This window comes from Lagenorhynchus albirostris, chromosome 1 (assembly GCF_949774975.1).
Source record: "Lagenorhynchus albirostris chromosome 1, mLagAlb1.1, whole genome shotgun sequence".
Taxonomy (NCBI): Eukaryota; Metazoa; Chordata; class Mammalia; order Artiodactyla; family Delphinidae; genus Lagenorhynchus; species Lagenorhynchus albirostris.
The window spans coordinates 168,357,715-168,375,887 of record NC_083095.1 but is presented as its reverse complement, the minus strand read 5'-3'; the positions used below and the strand labels follow the sequence as shown (position 1 = coordinate 168,375,887).

The following is an 18,173-nucleotide window of genomic DNA, read 5'->3' as shown; positions in this document are numbered from 1 at the left end:
TCACAAAATGCATTTCTCTATGCAGCAAATAAGATGTAGCTCTGGGGCTTTCTCAGCGAAACACAATGAAAAGATTCAGTTGAAAGTTTATTGTCTGTTGATAAACACTGGGTGCGTGATTTCAGCCAGTTTCAAATGGATTTATTTTTAAACTCGGTTTCTGTAAATTGTACTGACAGTAAATAATAAAATCAGATGATTATTCTAATAGAGAAAACAAACACAATAGAACTAGCTGCTTGTATTGCTGTGTCCTGGCCTTTTAGCGTCTTGGCTGAAACATGTTCTCTGGATGGGGCTCTACAGGGACCTGGGAACATAGCAAAATGCCACCCAGGCAAGAAAAAGACAGTTGCCATGCTGACTGCAGAGGATAGAATATTTCAAGATCGAATCCTCAGTTATGAGAAGGCTTTGTTTCTCTCAATTAAATCAGGGTGCAGACCACACCAATTACATCCCAGAACACACCAGGTACATGAAAACTGGGACTTGAAAATTTCTGCAGCACACTTTTCATCTTCTTTCTTCCCGTTAACACCGTGCTGGTCTCCTTCACAAAATAGTAGGCGCTTCAGCAATATAGCCAGTGTCCTTCCAACTCAATAAGGAATTTTTCTCACTCTCTCAGTGGGGTTTTGCTCTGAAACATGGCGCGTGAACTCAGTGCCTGGCTCGTTCCTCTTCTGGACGGGGAGGGGCTTCAGGAACGGCGGGTACTGTGTGCTGTCTGTATGCTCCAGGGCTTGGCACAGGGCAGATCCTCAGCGAATGGGCATTTCATGGAATGAAGCCCCCGAGGTCTCAGTGTTCCTTTATGTGCTGCATTGCATCTTCACATTTTTTTGAGCTCTCTATCCAAATAACAGCAGCTCACGAGCATGCCAGAACTCATGAATGTTCATTGCTAATGAGGATTTGCTTATGGGAAACGAGTGCCTCAGAGCGTGAAGTTGAGGCTTTAGAAGGGAGATGTCTGGTCCCTCTGGGACTGTTGAAGTGGTTCTGACCACGTGTTCATTTTCTCGCACTTGGGACTTGGGAGTCAAGGGGTGGCTTGAGGAAGCTGTCAGATGGTGTTTAGACGCTCAGACTTCCTTTCGAAACACTCACGTCTCTGAGAAATGTCCTAATGTTAAATGTCCGTAAATTGGGTCAGCGTCAGGTGAGTTTCAAGTAATTTCTTAGCCCTCCGTACAAGTATCTGAAGCTTATCCAGAAGCGTTGGAACAAACCTCCCATCTCCATCTTAGTGATTCCTTTTGAAATGTATTTTTAAGGATAAAATGGAATTCTTAGTAACCGATACTACTGACGAGGAATCCAGTTGAAGGATGATCCGTGGCTCTTTGGAGAAAATGGTTCAGTTTTTCCGCAACCAGGAACATTAGTGAGAGCCAGCCATCCCCTCTGGCCAGCGGTTCACACTCTCCCAGGCAGAGGCGTCGGATTTCACGCCCTTTCTATCCCCTTGATGGCGAGCACGTCAGTGCCAAGCTGCAAAACATTCTCTCTGACTCCATCGCAGCCCATTGCTGACGGGAGGTGCAGGGCAGACAGCTCTGAAGTATCAGCGAAGCGGTTTCTAAAACATTCTCGTTTTAGCAGAAATGGATGCAGTGGACGTTCACGGCGATTCCTTTTTCCCAACAGGTTCTTAGCATGATTATCAATGCAGCTTACAAACCTGGAAGGGTATTACGGGAATTACAGCTGGTGGAAGACCCACACTGGAATTTTCAGGAGGAGACACTGAAGGCCAAGTAAGTGTTTTCAATTCTGGAAAACCAGGGTTCTCAGCATTCTTTGCCTGCCACTTTGAAACTTGTCCTTCCTCTTTTTCACATGGCCCAGAGAAGTGGAAACCAACAGAAGGCTTGTTGTTCTGCAGTTCTGTGCACCACACACAGAGTTTATTGTGTTAAATATTCAGAATAAAAATGTACTGATGGGTTGTTTGATCCAGAGGGAAACATTTATATAAAGAGAGGATTCCTCTTATCATTATTATACGTTTTTCATTAACAGATCTTAATATCTGATACTGTAGAGTTTATGCCAGATACAATGTTCCTCACTCTGCGACTTGACAGTTTAAAAAATAGGAAGAACCAATACCTCTCTTTGGTTTTGGTTAATAGGCTGTGGCTAGGCATGTAGTTGGTCACTTATTTTATTTGGAAACAGGCTAATTGGAAAGGTAATGTTTGCTTTGCTTTAAGTTTCTTGAACTCTGAAATTGAGAACACCCCCTGGCCTGCTTTGCAAGAACTCAGTTGTTTAGGAGACAGATAGAAAAAGATAACTTTATGTTTAATAATAGTTTTGGTGGTTTGAGAGGGCTTTTAATATCCACTTAATTCTTTTCAAATGGAATAGATCTTCATCGGTCCACTTCCTGTATAATGGTGTCAAAAGGTATCACTTAGCTGTAACATTTGGAAAATGATGCTGTTTAAACAGTGAACTACTTTTCAGTGGCTAGCGCATACCTAAGCCCTCCTTTAGGGAAAGTGCCTGTCCTATTTGTAGTGAAAATTAAGGAATATTAAATAACTTACATGACCAGTGGTATTTTCCTCCATGGTTAACTTATACCAGAACTGAGTACAGACGTGGAGAAATTCACAGTTACTTGCATTCATGGTTAGTTATCCACTCAGCCTTTCCTGTGTCTTTTTTGAGCATCTCTATAATTTTAGATTCAACAAAAGTCATGTATGGTCTAATGATACTCCACTAAACCACAAAAGTTAAAGGGAATGCATGTAAATAAGGAGAGTTTTGGTTTGTTGGAAGGTGTCGTGTCAATGAAGGGTGACACCATACCTCACCCTTCCCTTCCTTCCCAAGAAATATTTAATTGAGCTTCACCTGTAGCCCAGAAAAAAATAAAACATGCTATTTTTCCAATCTAACATTCTGTATTTTTCTACTTTATATAAGCTGGAGATCATCAGACACAGTAGAATACTTTGTTACAATGTCGATTCATACTGGTAGTGGTGGCAGGAAACCCCGGGCAAGTATTTATAGAGAGAAACCCTTCTCACGTCTTGTTTTAAAATTTTTCTGTAAAATTCAGTACATCCAGAATACACCCAAGGATATGGAAATAGTAAAAGTACAACAACCTTAAATTCCATTAAAATCTCCCCTGCTCCCTAAGCTAGCCAGAAACTCACTCCGGATTCCCAGAGTGACAGGGAGAGTTCATTTTGCACTGTTGTCACTCATTTTCCCATTGCCAAGTTGATCAGAGCTTTTATGAAACCAGCCTGATACAATCAAAACAGACACAGCACGACCCAGCCCTGCTGTATCGTAAAGGCAACGTTATTACCTATTATATCAAACATGACAGCGCGTTCCTTAGCAGAATCTTACACAGCAACTTATAATGAGAAAATGTGTGTCTGAACTGGATTTCAAGTGTCTGGATCACAGCAGCATCTTAAAGCAGCTGCTAACAATGACAGATTTACAGTCAGCGGGAATATCCCTTATAATACTACGTGCTGAGTCACCTCTTTCCTTCTGATGTAAAACGACAACGTTTTAGATCTTGATAACTTTGATGTTTTCATTGGTGCAAAAGGGAGGAGAGAGAGTTGACTTCTTCCCATTTTGCTGAAAGGCTAAGATGCTTTCTTTGTGAATAAATTAGCGAGGGCGGAGACATGCGTTTAAGGCATTCAGTTGTCTTGGTTGTGGTCCTTGAATTATAAAACCACAGAGAGTGTTCTCAGTAAGAAAGGGCATGAGATTCTTCTCTGTAGAGCTTTGGGAACGCTGTCACTTAGCATCTGGGAGTTCTGATTGGTTTTTTCCTCTTCTGAAAAGACCCATTTAGTTGAGAGGATAGGGGTGACATTGACAAGGGTTGATCTGTAAATAGATGAAAAACGAACACTGTCACCTACAGTTGTCCCCCAATGATTTTGCCTGTTTAGCCAACAACCATACCTTTTATGCTAGAACAAATTATCAGAATGTTTGAACAGTGTATAAGAAGCCTATCACATAATGAGTCTTCAACACGGACTGAAAGGCAGAACCAGGAATAGTTTGTGCTAAAGGAAAAGGGGATGCTAGTGTAGTTCACTTCAGCAGCTCTGGAAGAGAACATTGTTTCTTTCCGATGGATTGAAGTTACTAAATTGACCTACATTATTTAGAATTTCGGGAGGAGGAATTTAGGCTATACCTGGCTATACCTTAGGGGGATTAAAAAAAAAATCCAGTCCTGTGCTTTTAGAGACATTTACATGTGTTTTCCAACATGTTATAGAATCTTCCTGAGGGGGAAAAATTGTTGACTCTTGTTTGAATGGCTTTTGTGACAACCTTTATAAAAGCCAGGCGGAGGTTTAATAGATTTTCCCAGTCTCCTTTTGTTACAGTTATGCAGAATATTTAAAGTGGAAATATCCTGATGTAATTTTGAGTGAACTAGATTTCATGATCACTTAGGCAGAAGCAACGAGATAAAGTCAAATCTTTACTTTTAGGTGAGTCACGTTCAGCTCTATGGAAATGATATTTTGGTTTCTTTTTTCATAAGCAATGACAATTTTGTATGTGTTTTCATTTATTTTACCTTTTGGGGGGCATTTATTCATGCCCATGCTTTATGAACAGTAAGATGTAATATTTGACTATCAAGGAGATTTATGTGAAAAAGGATTCCCAAACTGAGAGACTTTTCACTGAAGAAAGATTTTGTTGGTTCATGTGTTAATTTTTACTTTGCTCAGATTTGTGAAATTTGCTCTCGTGAAAATGTATGCTGTAAACATTACGTTAAGCGAGAGGGTGAACCCGTTTCTGAAGAGACGACTGAATTTCGGTGTGTAATAAATTCATCAGGTTATGGGCGTGGCGTTTCTGGGTCACACACAGACCAGTTTAGGATGTTCTGAATTAGAGGTTGTCTTTCATAAAATAAACGCCCACCCCATTTATCACACAGAGTTCCCATGACTTGAAATACAGGAATCAAGAAGGAAGAGAGAAATTTCTGAGGTTGAGTACCTTAAGACTGAAAACTAGTGTTGCACTGACCCTAGTTGTAGATTAAGAATCTACAAGTAAAAGCTTTGTTTTGAAGGAAGTCGGGGCCATCTCTTACTATTTATTGCTAATGAGAAGAGCGATTTTTCTCACTGTGTGCCACGCATCCTTATTTCTGCAGTTATCATCTTTTTTTCCCCTTTTAATTCTTCCTTAAATATTTGAGGATGTGAATTCACCTTGACAGACTGGAGCCTTATTCTCCACTGTCATCGTAGTCCTGTCACAAGTAAATCTTGCATCACAAGATTTTTAAAAAAGGTCCTGATATGGGTCATTTTGAAAGACGAATGATAGAACTTAGGCCAAATTGAAGTCATTCTGCTTGGATCAGTGTTGGTGTTTTCACTTTGTATTTCTTTTTGACTCAACATCCGTTTTGATTTTTCTAAAGTCTTTAACTGAAAGAGAAGAGACCGTTTTCCCCAGAACTCTTGTTTGTCCATCTTCATCTGTCTGTCTCCACCCTGCCACATGCACTCACACGTGGACATAAATCCCTACTTCGGCTGATAGGAAATTATTGGAAGGCTACCCACACTTCCTTATTGATGTCAGGGAGAAAACCCCTTCATCTACCCTCTTAGGTTCAGTACCTGGGAGCCTGCAAACTAAATTGACAAAAGACAGCAAAAAAAAAAAAAAAAAAAGACCATTTCTTTCCTGGTGCAATGGATGTACACACAAAAGTGCTCTGTGATGTGTAACTCAAAGGGACAGTTAGGTTTGGAGCTTATACCTAAGTCATCTCTAACTTAGTGGGGGGGAAGGGAGTGGGGAGAAAAGGCCTCTGGGGAAGAACAAATAGGTTTCTTTGGGAAAGACAAGTAGGTTTTTAGGAGAAAAACTGGGAGATAAGAAAGTTTGGAATAGTTTGTTATGCAGGCAGGAGTGGCCTTTCTGTCTTCTTCAAGGCCATGAAACTCCTCCAAGAGGGGATTTATGGTAGGTTTATCCCTAGGATGAGAAGCGACCCCCAAAGAGGGGATTTATGGTGATCCTCATTGCTCAGAAATTTCTGCCTTTAGTCAGATAATGGAAACTCCAAGAAAGCTGCCTTCTGCATCTGTTGAATCGTAAACATCGTCCTCTTAAAACAGTCTGTGTGTGCACTCTGAGACTCTGAGTGGGTCCCCACGTTCACGGCAGGGAGGCAGTCCTTCCTGGTCCCTCCATCGTGCTGCCTTCCTGTACTGTTTCAAAGTGTGCTCCCCGTCAGCCCTGCAATCACGAGGGTGGACAGCAGGTACTCTTAACAACCCTTCTGGACCCAGACAACCATTCTGTTTTTCACTTCCTCTATTCAATAAATTACACGAGATATTCAACCCTTTATTATGATATAAGCTTTGTGTTGGATCATTTTTCCCAGCCATAGATTAATAAGGTAGGCCAGGCGAAGCTCTGATGTTCGGTAGGTTGGGTGCATTACATGCATTTCCGACTTAGGATATTTTCAACTTAAGGTGGGTTTATTGGGATGTAACCCCCATCGGAAGTCAAGGAAGATCTGCATACAACTGTGTAAAGGAGCAGGTTGACACTGCTGATGTGGAAACTGACAAGGTCAGCCTTCCTTGGTGGTTCTTTCTCTCTCAATTTTGCTTAGTTTTCCAAAAATTAACACAAGCGCTCTCAGCCAGAGCTACCACTACGTGCAGTTTTCCTGGAAAATAAATTATCATTCAGGATTTCAACTTGAAAATTAGGGTGCACATCAAGGACATAGTTTAATAGGCCCAGCTATTTTGATGTATTCTCATTTCAGTGGACTCTTAAGTTTAGTGAGATGTGAAGTAAATAAAGACATATGATCTGTTGCCAACTGAGAAATTTATCATTATTTTGTACCAATGATAGTTTTAAAAACTGTATTAAAAGGTGACTCAAACTATTTCGAAGAGCTCACCTTTTCAGCCAGCATGGTTTACATTATTATTAAATAGGCATTTGGATGAGGGCTGTAGTACTTATTTTTAAAACAGGAGTCCATCCACGGGCTTCCCTGGTGGCGCAGTGGTTGAGAGTCCGCCTGCCGATGCAGGGGACGCGGGTTCGTGCCCTGGTCCGGGAAGATCCCACGTGCCGCGGAGCGGCTGGGCCCGTGAGCCATGGCCTCTGAGCCTGTGCGTCCGGAGCCTGTGCTCCACAACGGGAGAGGCCACAACAGTGAGAGGCCCACGTACTGCAAAATAAATAAATAAATAAAACAGGAGTCCATCCAACCTGCTTTCCAGAAGATCTGGTCTCTAGTTTTTCGTTGGTGACTTCATGTGGTTTTTCTTGGGGAGGAGAAAGGTTTTATTTCTCAAAGGTCATGAGCAACGAGTGACACTATTTAGATTCCAGAAGCATCCTGGAGGGGTGTTCAATTACGCAGACCCCGGTGAGAATACGCCAACTGGGAATCTTTATTTTGGAATCCTCTTTTAGCCCGGTCACCACATACATTGCCCATGGCGCTGGGCATTTCTTAAAAATATTTTTGTGAACTCATAAGGAACAACGAAAACAAATGACAGAGAAGCCACACACAACCTGCTTTGTTTTTAGAAAGTGAATGGGCCGCTTTGGAATCCACTGTACAGAATAGATCTGAGTCAGTGTGTGGTCTCTCCGTCACTTTTTCTTCTTTGTTTCTAGGTATAGAGGCAAAACATACAGGGCCGTGGCCAAGATCGTCCGAACATCTGACCAAGTAGCGGATTTCTGCCGCCGTGTTTGTGCCAAGCTCGAATGCTGTCCAAATTTGTTCAGTCCTGTGCTGGTTTCTGAAAACTGCCCGGAGAACTGCTCCATTCACACCAAAACCAAATACAGTAAGTGCAAATCTGAAAAGAACGTTGGTCTGTGGGCCTACCCGCAGACCATGTAGTCATGTAGCTGGTGGGCTGTTTTTTTGTTTGTTTGTTTATTTGTTTGTTTTTGTTTAAACACCTTTTGCGTAGTTTTTCCTAGGAATGGCTACGGGAGAATTCTTTAAGGTTTACTTAGTAGATACTTGTTTCTCTCCTAGAATGAGGAAGGGATGGGGATGTCTCCAGCTCTGCTGCGACCACACTCCAGGATGAGGTGCTTTGTGGTTCTCTCTAGGTGTCAGACACTAATGGATGAGTGTTTGTTCACACCCGAGAACCCCATGGCGTTTCTTGACAGTTTTATAAGTGCCGTCTTTACGGACCAAATTCAAGTGGAAGGTACTGGAAATAGACAGCTTTAGTCCTGAAAGAAACCTACACTAGTCGGTCATTTTGCCTATAAGGAGTTTGAGGTGTGGAGGCTGAGTGACTTTCCTCTCAGGTACAGTGGTGTGGGGATGTGTGGACACGTGCTTCACTGCAGGGTGGGAAACAGCCGCCGTCATCCAGGAGCCGTGCATTTGGCATTTTCCTTTGTATGCCTCCAGCCGTAGATAAAGGTTCCTTTGGTGCATCTGGTCCTTTTCTGGAATAATGGGAGTTCCATAGGGAACAGTTGAGGCTTTGGCTAATGAGGAAGCATCTCAGTGTTGATCACAATTGAAAACTGGACCCATAATAGGTTTTAGTTAATTGATTATACATTCAAATGATAAAATGTATCAATCATTATTGAAAGTTGGTAAATAATTTTCTAACTATTGCTCTAGGAGGTAATACAGACGTATAACTCTGTTATTGAATTCAGAAGTAATGAAAGTCTCCACTGAGAGAAAAGAATAAAGTGTGTAGTTATGTAGTAGGGAAGGAACACTATTTGAAAAGACAGCAGGTGCCCCGTTAATTTGGGCTGTGTGTTTGCCAGTTGGTCTTGGTCAGATCGAGAGATGGGGAGATCCTTCGTGACCAGGGCCCTCCAGTAGGTGTTCACTGTGCTTGTTCATTCTTCAAGCTTCAGACTCGGGGGCAGCTGTCAGAGCTTCTCCAGTGGGAGTGTTTGCCACCACTGTGTGCAGTATTGGGGGCAAGGAAGGGCAGCAGAGAGAAACTCCTGAAATAACTCTAAGCTTGTTTGGCTCACCTTCTGTCTCAGTCTGCTCGGGCCGCCACAGCAAAGTCCCACAGACTGTGGGGCTTAAACAACAGACATTCATTCCTCCCAGTTTTGGAGGCTGCAAGTCCAGATCGAGGCGTCAGCAGGGCTGGCTTCTCCTGGGGCCTCTCTCCTTGCCTTGCAGTCGGCCGCCTCCTTGCTGTGTCCCCACAGGGTCCTCCCTCTGTGCGTCCCTGGTGTCTCTTCCTCGTCTTGTCAGGATATCGGTCCTGTTGGGTCAGGGCCTCACCCTTATGAGCTCATTAACTGTAATCACCTCCCTAAAGGCCCACCTCCAGATGCAGTCACATTGGGGGTTAGGGCTTCTACATTTGAATTTGCGAGGGGTTGTGCAGGCGGCAGGTGACACTGTTCTGTCCATAACAGCTTGTAAACACGAGGGCACTGGGGACAGGTTTCCCCCCTGTGGAGCTGTTTTCTCAGAACTGTTTCCTGAGGTGTAAATGGGATGTGAAGTTTCTGGGGTTTTTGTTTTTGCGGTACGCGGGCCTCTCACTGTTGTGGCCTCTCCCGTTGCGGAGCACAGGCTCCAGACGCGCAGGCTCAGCGGCCATGGCTCACGGGCGCAGCCACTCCGTGGCATGTGGGATCTTCCCAGACCGGGGCACGAACCCGTGTCCCCTGCATCGGCAGGCAGACTCTCAACCACTGCGCCACCAGGGAAGCCCCGGGATGTGAAGTTTCGATGGTCTCAAATGAAGGAATGATCTCTCTCTCACTTTCCCCCTCCCTCTCCCTTTAGTTTTCCTTCTCTCCTCCCTCTGCCTTGCTCCTGTCTCTGTCCTCCCCATCCATGCATGCCCGTGGGTGTAACCTTTTAATGAAGTTTGTAATCTCATCATCTCTCTCCCTGTAGCTTATTATTATGGGAAGAGGAAGAAGATCATTAAGCCCCCGATTGGAGAAAGCAGTGCTGAAAGCGGACACCCTAAACCGGCCAGACGCAGGAAACGACGAAAATCCATTTTTGTGCAGAAGAAACGGAGGTCCTCTGCCGTGGGCTTTGCCGCAGGCTCCGGGGAGGTACGTTCTGCTCGGAAGCTTCCCACATTCGATCGGGAAGCGCCGCCCTGGCTTCACAGCCAAGGCCAGGTTGAAGTTTGATGCTAAATGGTGAGAATCGTGAACTGCCGGAACCCCCTCCTTAGTTGTCGAACGCAGACTTAACATTGCAGCGTCTCGGCTGGGAAGGGGCTGCAGGTGGGACCCGGGGTGGGACCATGGGATCCATCTTCCGAGGCCTCCTTGGACACATCTCAGCGGGAGGGTGGCACCGGCCCCTGGGGTGGAGTTGCGGGCCCCCTCCCCCGCCTTCCCGAGGCCCCCTCCCCCGCCTTCCCGGAGGCCCCCTCCCCTGCCTTCCCGGAGGCCCCCTTCCCCACTGCCTCAGTGCATCTTCCGTCCTCCTAGGAAAGTGAAGAGGAGGATGCGGACGCCCTGGACGATGACACCGGGAGTGAGGAGACCGGCTCCGAGCTCCGTGATGACCAGACGGACACATCCTCGGCCGAGGTGCCCTCCACCCGGCCCCGGAGGGCCGTGACCCTGAGAAGCGGCTCGGAGCCCGAGCGCCGGGCGCCTGTGGAGAGGACGCGGAGGGGCCGGAGGGCCCGGGCCACCCCCAGCGCCGAGGGGGCCCCCAGGGGCCCGGCCTCCAGCCAGGAAGCAGCGGAGGTAAAGCTTAGGCCACTTCAGCTGGCCCGTCTGGTGTCCCCAGTGGGGCAGCACGGGACCTCACTTGGGGGACCCCTGTTTAAGTTAAACACTAGCAGCTGCTCCGGCTGTGTTGCTAAATCAGGGGCAGAAAGCTTGGTGATTCCACATCCCATGGAGCAGGACGGTGAACCTCAGGATGGGGCTGTGGGAGAAGTAATAGCACCTCTTTTTCCGGAAGGTTTTAAAACCACAGGGATCAGGAGAACAGACAGAATAAGTCCTCAAGGTCTCATTAAACACTAGGCTTTCCCTCCTCAGGAGACCTTGTGATGCTATAAAGTGTGTAGTCGGGGTATCTGGTCTCCCCTGAGCCCACGTGTTACACGATCAGCTGGAAGGTCGTTGGCACCAGCGTCACACACGTAACTGGGGGCATAGCGGCCTCGCGCGCCTACACCGGCTGCTGCCCTGTCTCCTCCTCGACCAGAGATCCCGCACTCAGCCCCAGAGCTCCTGAACTTGGGGGTCAACAGCGGCCATCACTGTGCCTTTTTTTTTTAACCTCTAAAGATACACAAGTCTTTGGAGCAAAGTCACAACCCAGACGAGTTGCTAAGAGCATCCCTGGATACCGGTCGCCTCTGCACCTGTCCAGGTGCCTCGTGAGGAGGCTGCGAGTGGTCCAGAAAGCCCGGGTCCAGCCCTCAGGGTTCAGAGAGGGTCCTGCCATCCGGGAAGTGAGAAAACAGCCTCCTGCTTCCCTTCCCTCTGCAGGCGGTGAAGCAAGAGGAGGAGGAGAGGCTGGTCCTGGAGAGCAACCCCTTGGAGTGGTCGGTGACAGACGTGGTGAGGTTCATCAAGCTGACGGACTGTGCCCCCCTGGCCAAAATATTTCAGGAGCAGGTACGGGGTTCCGCTGCGCAGCAGCTCTTCTGGTTCTGAGCCTCCGGGTCTTCTGTGTCAGCTGGCTTCCTGGGGCTTGGCCTCGGCAGGGGGTGGGGGGCTTCCTCGTCCCTGGGGGCAGGGGAGCAGGACACCCGGGCTCCACGTGCGGTCCCACCTGCAGCTCCGTGGGGTCTCTTGGCCGTGCAGTGGAGACGGCAGCTCCGGCCTCTACTAGGGGTTCTTGGATGCCCCTTGGTGAGGGCTGGGTCTTATGCAGCCTGGCCTGGCTGGAGGTCAGGGCTCCCAGCTCTGCCTTGGCTGGAGGGTGCGGTGCGCGTTGTCCCGTGGTGGAGCAGTTGTCGTCTGAAAGGCTTTTGTCTCCCCAGCTCCCCCTTTCCAGTAGAGAGAACAGGCTTCCGTTGGCCCTCTTTTCATTTGTGCCCGTTGGCATTTCTGGGCTGCCAGCTTGTGTAACACTAAAGACATAGGAGGCCAAAAAACAAAAGCTCAAAGGACTGGCTACCGTGTCAGATCTGGAGTCCCACCGTCCCTGGCTGGTCTGCCTTCTTTTCTCCACCTTCCAGAGTCTTCTTATGTTTGTCTTATTTATAACATTCAGGGCTTTTACTTCTCGAGAGAAAGAGGGAGAAGTCTACTTGATCTTCCCAGAGGCAGAAGCCCTCGGGCCATTGCGCTTTATTTAATGCTGCTTTTGTCACGGTTTTCTTACTTCCTTCACTTCTTTCTTTGTAAATTATTTTAAAGCCTATGGTATGTTAGGTACTACGGTAAATTATGGATAAATGGGAGAACTATTGATATAATTTATACCTTAGAAGTTTTCAATCTAGCAGATGAAATGATATGCCGTAAGGAAGGAGGGTTTTTAATCTATATTTTGCCTTAAGTTAGTATGAAAATAAATCCCCACTCTAAATATAATCCACCTTGCACACTTCTCACTGGCCTCACATAGAAGGTTCAGGTGGAAGCCTGTCACGTGCTCTACCATGTTTGCTCAGTTTGTTGCATCGACATTTCTTGCCTTGTTTCACAGTGTAAGCGTCTTTCACAACCTTGCATTTCACTAAAGTACTGTTTTCCACGTCATAAATTAAATATATGTCCATCTAGCTTTTTTTTTAGATTATACAAACCAATAGTCTAGAAAGAGGGTAATTCAAGCATTAAATCATTAAGAAAACAAGAAAGGCCTCTGATTTCCCCTGTAACCAGTGAACTTCTCAGATTTTCTCCCAAGGCCACCAAAATGCAGTAACGAATTATAAAAAGCAAATTAATGTGGTCCCAGCTCCTCCCAGGAGAGGGGAGTTCTCAGTGTTCCCAAGGTTTCCACTGATGGAATAGTAGCGTCTCCTGTAGACACCCAGTAAGTGCACCGAACGAGTGAATGGTGGCTGGAAGGCCAGGCCACCTCCTCGCTGTCTGACAAGCTGCGCTTCCTCTCTGGGCGACACTTAAAAGCAGACAAAAAGAAAAAGGTTCCTTGTCCGTCAAGAACGTGGTAATGAGCATGTCCCTTCCTTTAAACACACAAACAGGCAAGAAAGAGAATTGTGAGAAACGTGAGGACTCACATGATTTGGGGCTTGTTGAGAAACTGCATCTCGGTCTTGCAAACAAGAACAGAGCAGAAGGTTGAAATCCTGCTTAAAGCATACGGCCCGATGCAGCATGTTTCCGGTCTGGTGTTTATTACTAGCAGCACCTCGAAAACAGCGTCGCATTTGTATACGTGACGAGTGCTGATGACACGGATTTAACACGTGTTCCAGCCGGTCCTAGGTTCATTCAGTCTGCACCCACTGTCTGGTACAGACCTTGCAATATCCACGAGGCAGATACAGAAGGTATCGGTCTGTGTTAGTCCCAGGGCTTGTTTTGAGACTCACATGCCACTTTGAACTGACAGATGCTTTCCAGTTGGGCCTCTCGTGGGACAAAGAACAGACGCTATTTGTGCTGTGAAGGGCAGACAATAAATATAAATATAATATATATAAATATATTTATATAATAAATATGAATATCTGGTAATAAGCAAGAAGGTGAAGACAAAGCTGATTTGTGAAAAAGGCTAAAATACTACTTATACTGAATCATCCTTAATTGGATTTTAATCCCTGTTTACAACAACATCTCAGGAAGTTTCGTGCCTTCCCAAGCCAAGGCATCTAAGAAGGAGACATTCCCGACACTCGGCCACTTCTAGGGTCAACAAGGGACATCGGCTCACATCACCTAAAAGTTTGGCCTTACATACCTACTTATTTCTCTCATAAGAGAGAAAAATAGGTAGAATTTAATTGATTATAGCCTTATTTCTATTTAAATTTCTATGTTAGACCGTTTCATCTGTCACAGTAAAAGGCTGTTCCCGGCGGGGCTACCTGAAGTCCGTGGGCACCTGAGCGTGTATTTTGTTCAACCAGACCTTTAATTACTAATTTGTTCTATCACCTTTGAGGCCAAACACCACAGCTCTGATTTGATGGGGCCTCCAGTGGGTCAGTCCAGGCGTCGTATGTGTTTTTAGATGAATGAGGAGGAGCTGGGGGTTTATCCACCAGCATGTGAGAGAAATCACAGCGCGTGGAGTCACAGCTCCGTGCCTTCTCTCCCTGGATTCTGAGTCATAAATTCAGAGACTACCGTAATCATGGAGCATTTAGAAAAATTATAAACTTCCCATTACCAGAATATATGCTTTTTAACTCTGAAATGTTATAGTAACTGCTTAAAAAATCTATATAATTTCATGTTGCAAATATGTACATTATACAGGGAAACTCCACACGTCTATAAAAAGCAGGAAAGTCTTAAATAAAATTTTGCCTATTCATTCACCTTTTGTGAATCAGAGCCATGCAATAAGCAAACTACCCAAATTAGTGGTTTACTTTTTTTTTTTTTCACGGTACACGGGCCTCTCACTGCTGTGGTCTCTTCCGTTGCGGAGCGCAGGCTCAGCGGCCACGGCTCACGGGCCCAGCCGCTCCGCGACATGTGGGATCTTCCCGGGCTGGGGCACGAACCCGTGTCCCCTGCATCGGCAGGCGGACTCAACCACTGTGCCACCAGGGAAGCCCTAGTGGTTTACTTTTAATGAAGAAATTCCAGGATGCTTCAGGTGTAATCCACATTTAGACTAATTCCCTCCTCTTTCTATTTCTGCAAGCCCTGAATATCCCCTCTAAGGAACCACCAACTCCTAAACTGACCTCTGTATCAAAATAAATGTGATCTTCCCATGTACTAAGTATAACGTTTATGTTCTGTATTTTATCTTATTTCATTTCTTAAAAATGAGTAGTCCATTTATGGTAATTCTGTATTTAACAGAACAAGTGATTTACCAGCCATTCTGAATTATATGGGAGCATATTTCTAAAAATTAAATCAACTGTGAGGTCTGTAACTACATGATCAATGAAAAAAATAACTTCTTTGGAACCAAAACGAAAGCTACGATGAGAGGGATTATAAGGGGGGGGTCCCCCCGCCCCCTCAGTTTTTCACTCCTTACAGTGGTGACTTGCCTGACTTCACTCCAGTAGTTGGAATTTAGCGCATTATTTCTCCCAACTCATTTGCTAAGATAATTCTGCAGAACTCAAACTACAGTTGGCTGGTCCTTCTATAACTTGCACACCTTTATAGATTAAAGAAAAAAAAACCTAATGATGCAATCAGCAGGTGGAATTTTCTTGCTAATTTTGTTTAACTCTCCCTTTAAATACACCATTCTTATTTCTAGTTAAACCACATTTTTAGATTGCCAGCCTGGCATCTGACAGACAAGTACCTCTCTGCCTTTGTAAAAATGCTGAGTACCCCTGAGCTGTATCCATTTTAGCATTCTCATCCAGAGTTTCCAAGACAGGGGGCTGAAATATATCCATCGTAATAAAGGGCAGGTTAGTTCTCCATGCCGGGAACCCCAGTTCTAGGAAATTTGAGGAAGCTCGCAGATGCCCCAGCCTGTGTTCTCCTTGCCTTAAATGCCATTTCTAAATCTCCCATCGCTCTTCCAAGGATCAGCCGTCAGCCGAGCACCTACATGTGTGCTGGCGTGGTGCTGGGCACTGTGGGCGTGGAATGGGAGGTCACGACCTTCTGATGCTCAGGTTTCTCCAAGTCGGAGGAGGTGAATCATTGAGAAAGCCCTTGATTTCCTGTTAGCCGATGATGTGTAAGATCTCTCCTCAACTCAACAAAAATTTACAGATAACCTACGTGCAAGGCACTCTATTAAAAGCTGCCTGAAGACAAAGGGGGGTAAGATGCTTGCAATTCTAAATGCTCCCGATCGACTGGGGACAACAGACACATCAGCAGCTGGCAGCAGCACATAAGAGACTGAAACAGTGTCATCCTCGGTGCAGGAGAGGACGCAGCTGTAGGCAGAGAAATCTGGGAAGATATAGCCTAGAATCAGGCCGTAGAAGGCGATGCCGACTGCGGGAGTGAGGCCGGGTCAGCTGAGCCAGAGCACACACGAGGGGTCGTTTCAGGAAGGTGAGGGAGGTGGGCTTACAGCTGAGGTCCCCAGAGCAGCTGCTGGCTGCGAGGTTGGAGAGCAGGGCCGTGGTCCGCGTAGCTGATAGTCATGCTACCTGTCCAAACAACGTGTTTTCCCAAAAAGTGTCTTGGGAAAGAGCCCAGATTCCTTATCCAACTTTGTAAAAGTAATTTGGCAGTTTTAGCACTTAATCTTGAGGCCCCACTTTATCTCAGGCATATTTTACGACACCTCATCATTTTGGGAATCCTTGCGTGTCCGTTGTGCGCTTCTGAACGCTGCGCCGCACTCTTGGAAATGCATCTTGTGTTTCTCGAAGTCACTCTTCCGATGAGCTTGGAATTTGATAGCAGCAGCCACCCTGGTGCTGACTGCACAATCAATTATAGGACCGCGGGACCAAGCACATTTGTCCCAACAGGCAGGAGGTCAGAGTTCGGGGAGTCATTTATGGAAGTGGATCAGACTCTGTGCGTATGTAAACCGGCGTGTCTTCGTGGTTGATTTAAGGCGCTGTGGATCCCCCAGGGTCCGCACTTGGGCCGTATGGGAAGGAATCCATGGTCCTCAACGCTCCATAAACACTGCGTTTACTCCCACTCTCTGCCCTGGAAAAGACAAACTGAAGGACCATCTCTGAGTTTCTGTTTGGGGATTTGGAGACCCCCCTCCCCACTGGATGTGAGTTTTTATTTTGAGGCTGTATGCAGCTCAGTCAGTTCCCTGTCATCGTCCTCATTGCTTCCCATAAGAGAGTAGGGAGCCCTCGGGAACTGAGGACTTGACTTAAAGGAGCTACTCTTGGTCCCTGTCAGCCTGCTTGAGGCACCTCGCAGGAAGCACTGGGGGCGGTGCATTCTGGTACATTCCAGCTCACCCGACAGACGGCACAGCTCGCCCTGCAGGAGCCTCCTGACACTGCTTGTGGTGTCTGTGCTACGGACTGAATGTCTATGTCTCCCCCAAAACCCACATGTAGAAATCCTAACCCCCAGTGTGATGGTATTTGGAGGTGAGTCTTTTGGGAGGTCATGAGGGTGAGGCCCTCACAATGGGATCAGTGTCCTTAAAAAAGAGACCTCAGGGCTTCCCTGGTGGCGCAGTGGTTGGGAGTCCGCCTGCCGATGCGGGGGACACGGGTTCGTGCCCCGGTCCAGGAGGATCCCACGTGCCGCGGAGTGGCTGGGCCCGTGGGCCGTGGCCGCTGGGCCTGCGCATCCGGAGCCTGTGCTCCGCAGCGGGAGAGGCCGCAGCAGTGAGAGGCCCGCGTACCGCAAAAAAAAAAAGAGACCTCAGACAGCTTCCTCCCTGCTGTGAGGACACAGCGAGATGTCTATGAACCTGGAAGCAGGTCTTCACCAGACACCCCACTGAATCTACTTGATCTTAGAATTGCAGCCTCCAGAACTGTGAGAAATCCATGTTGGTTGTTTATAAGCTACCATCCCATCCCATGGTGTTCTTTTATAGCAGCCGGAACAGACTAAGGTAGCCCAAGAATACCCTATTCTTTCTCCTCCACTTCTGTTCACCTTCCAGATTCTCTCTTACCCTCTCCTTTATTTTAAAAAAAAACCAACTTTTATTGAGGTACAGTTGACGCACAATATTGTGTAAGTGTCAGGTGTACAACTAGTGATTCACAATTTTTAAAGGTTATATTACGTTTATAGTTATTTCAAAATATTGCCTATTTGGGGGCTCTTAATCCCCACCCCTGTCTTGCTCCTCACCTCCTTTTCTCCATCTTTTACCCTTTTCTTTTACCCTTCTGTTGACTTTTAAGTTTACCGAGGCCAATTCTTCCCATTTATTTATTCAGCAAATGTTTAATGAGCACCTATTATGTACCCGGCAGGCATTTTTCTAGGTGCTGAGGATAGAGCAGGGGAAAACAAAACCCCATGCCTACATTGATTTGCCTTATCGCAAGGCAGTCAATCAAACGTGAGGCCACCCTGGCTCCCCCAGCCGGGGCGAGTGT

At 46.3% G+C, this 18,173-nt stretch overlaps 1 protein-coding gene across 1 annotated transcript in view; it reads left to right on the top strand.

Annotated features, from left to right (window-relative positions):
* The window catches only part of SFMBT2 (Scm like with four mbt domains 2), a 208,357-nt gene that overhangs the window by 181,786 nt on the left and 8,398 nt on the right, over positions 1-18,173 (top strand). Inside the window, exons 16-20 of the mRNA XM_060159924.1 lie at positions 1,654-1,763; positions 7,717-7,892; positions 9,962-10,128; positions 10,516-10,779; positions 11,536-11,664. Of these exons, the coding sequence (XP_060015907.1) occupies positions 1,654-1,763; positions 7,717-7,892; positions 9,962-10,128; positions 10,516-10,779; positions 11,536-11,664 (846 nt within the window). The remainder of the gene's footprint in view (positions 1-1,653; positions 1,764-7,716; positions 7,893-9,961; positions 10,129-10,515; positions 10,780-11,535; positions 11,665-18,173) is intronic.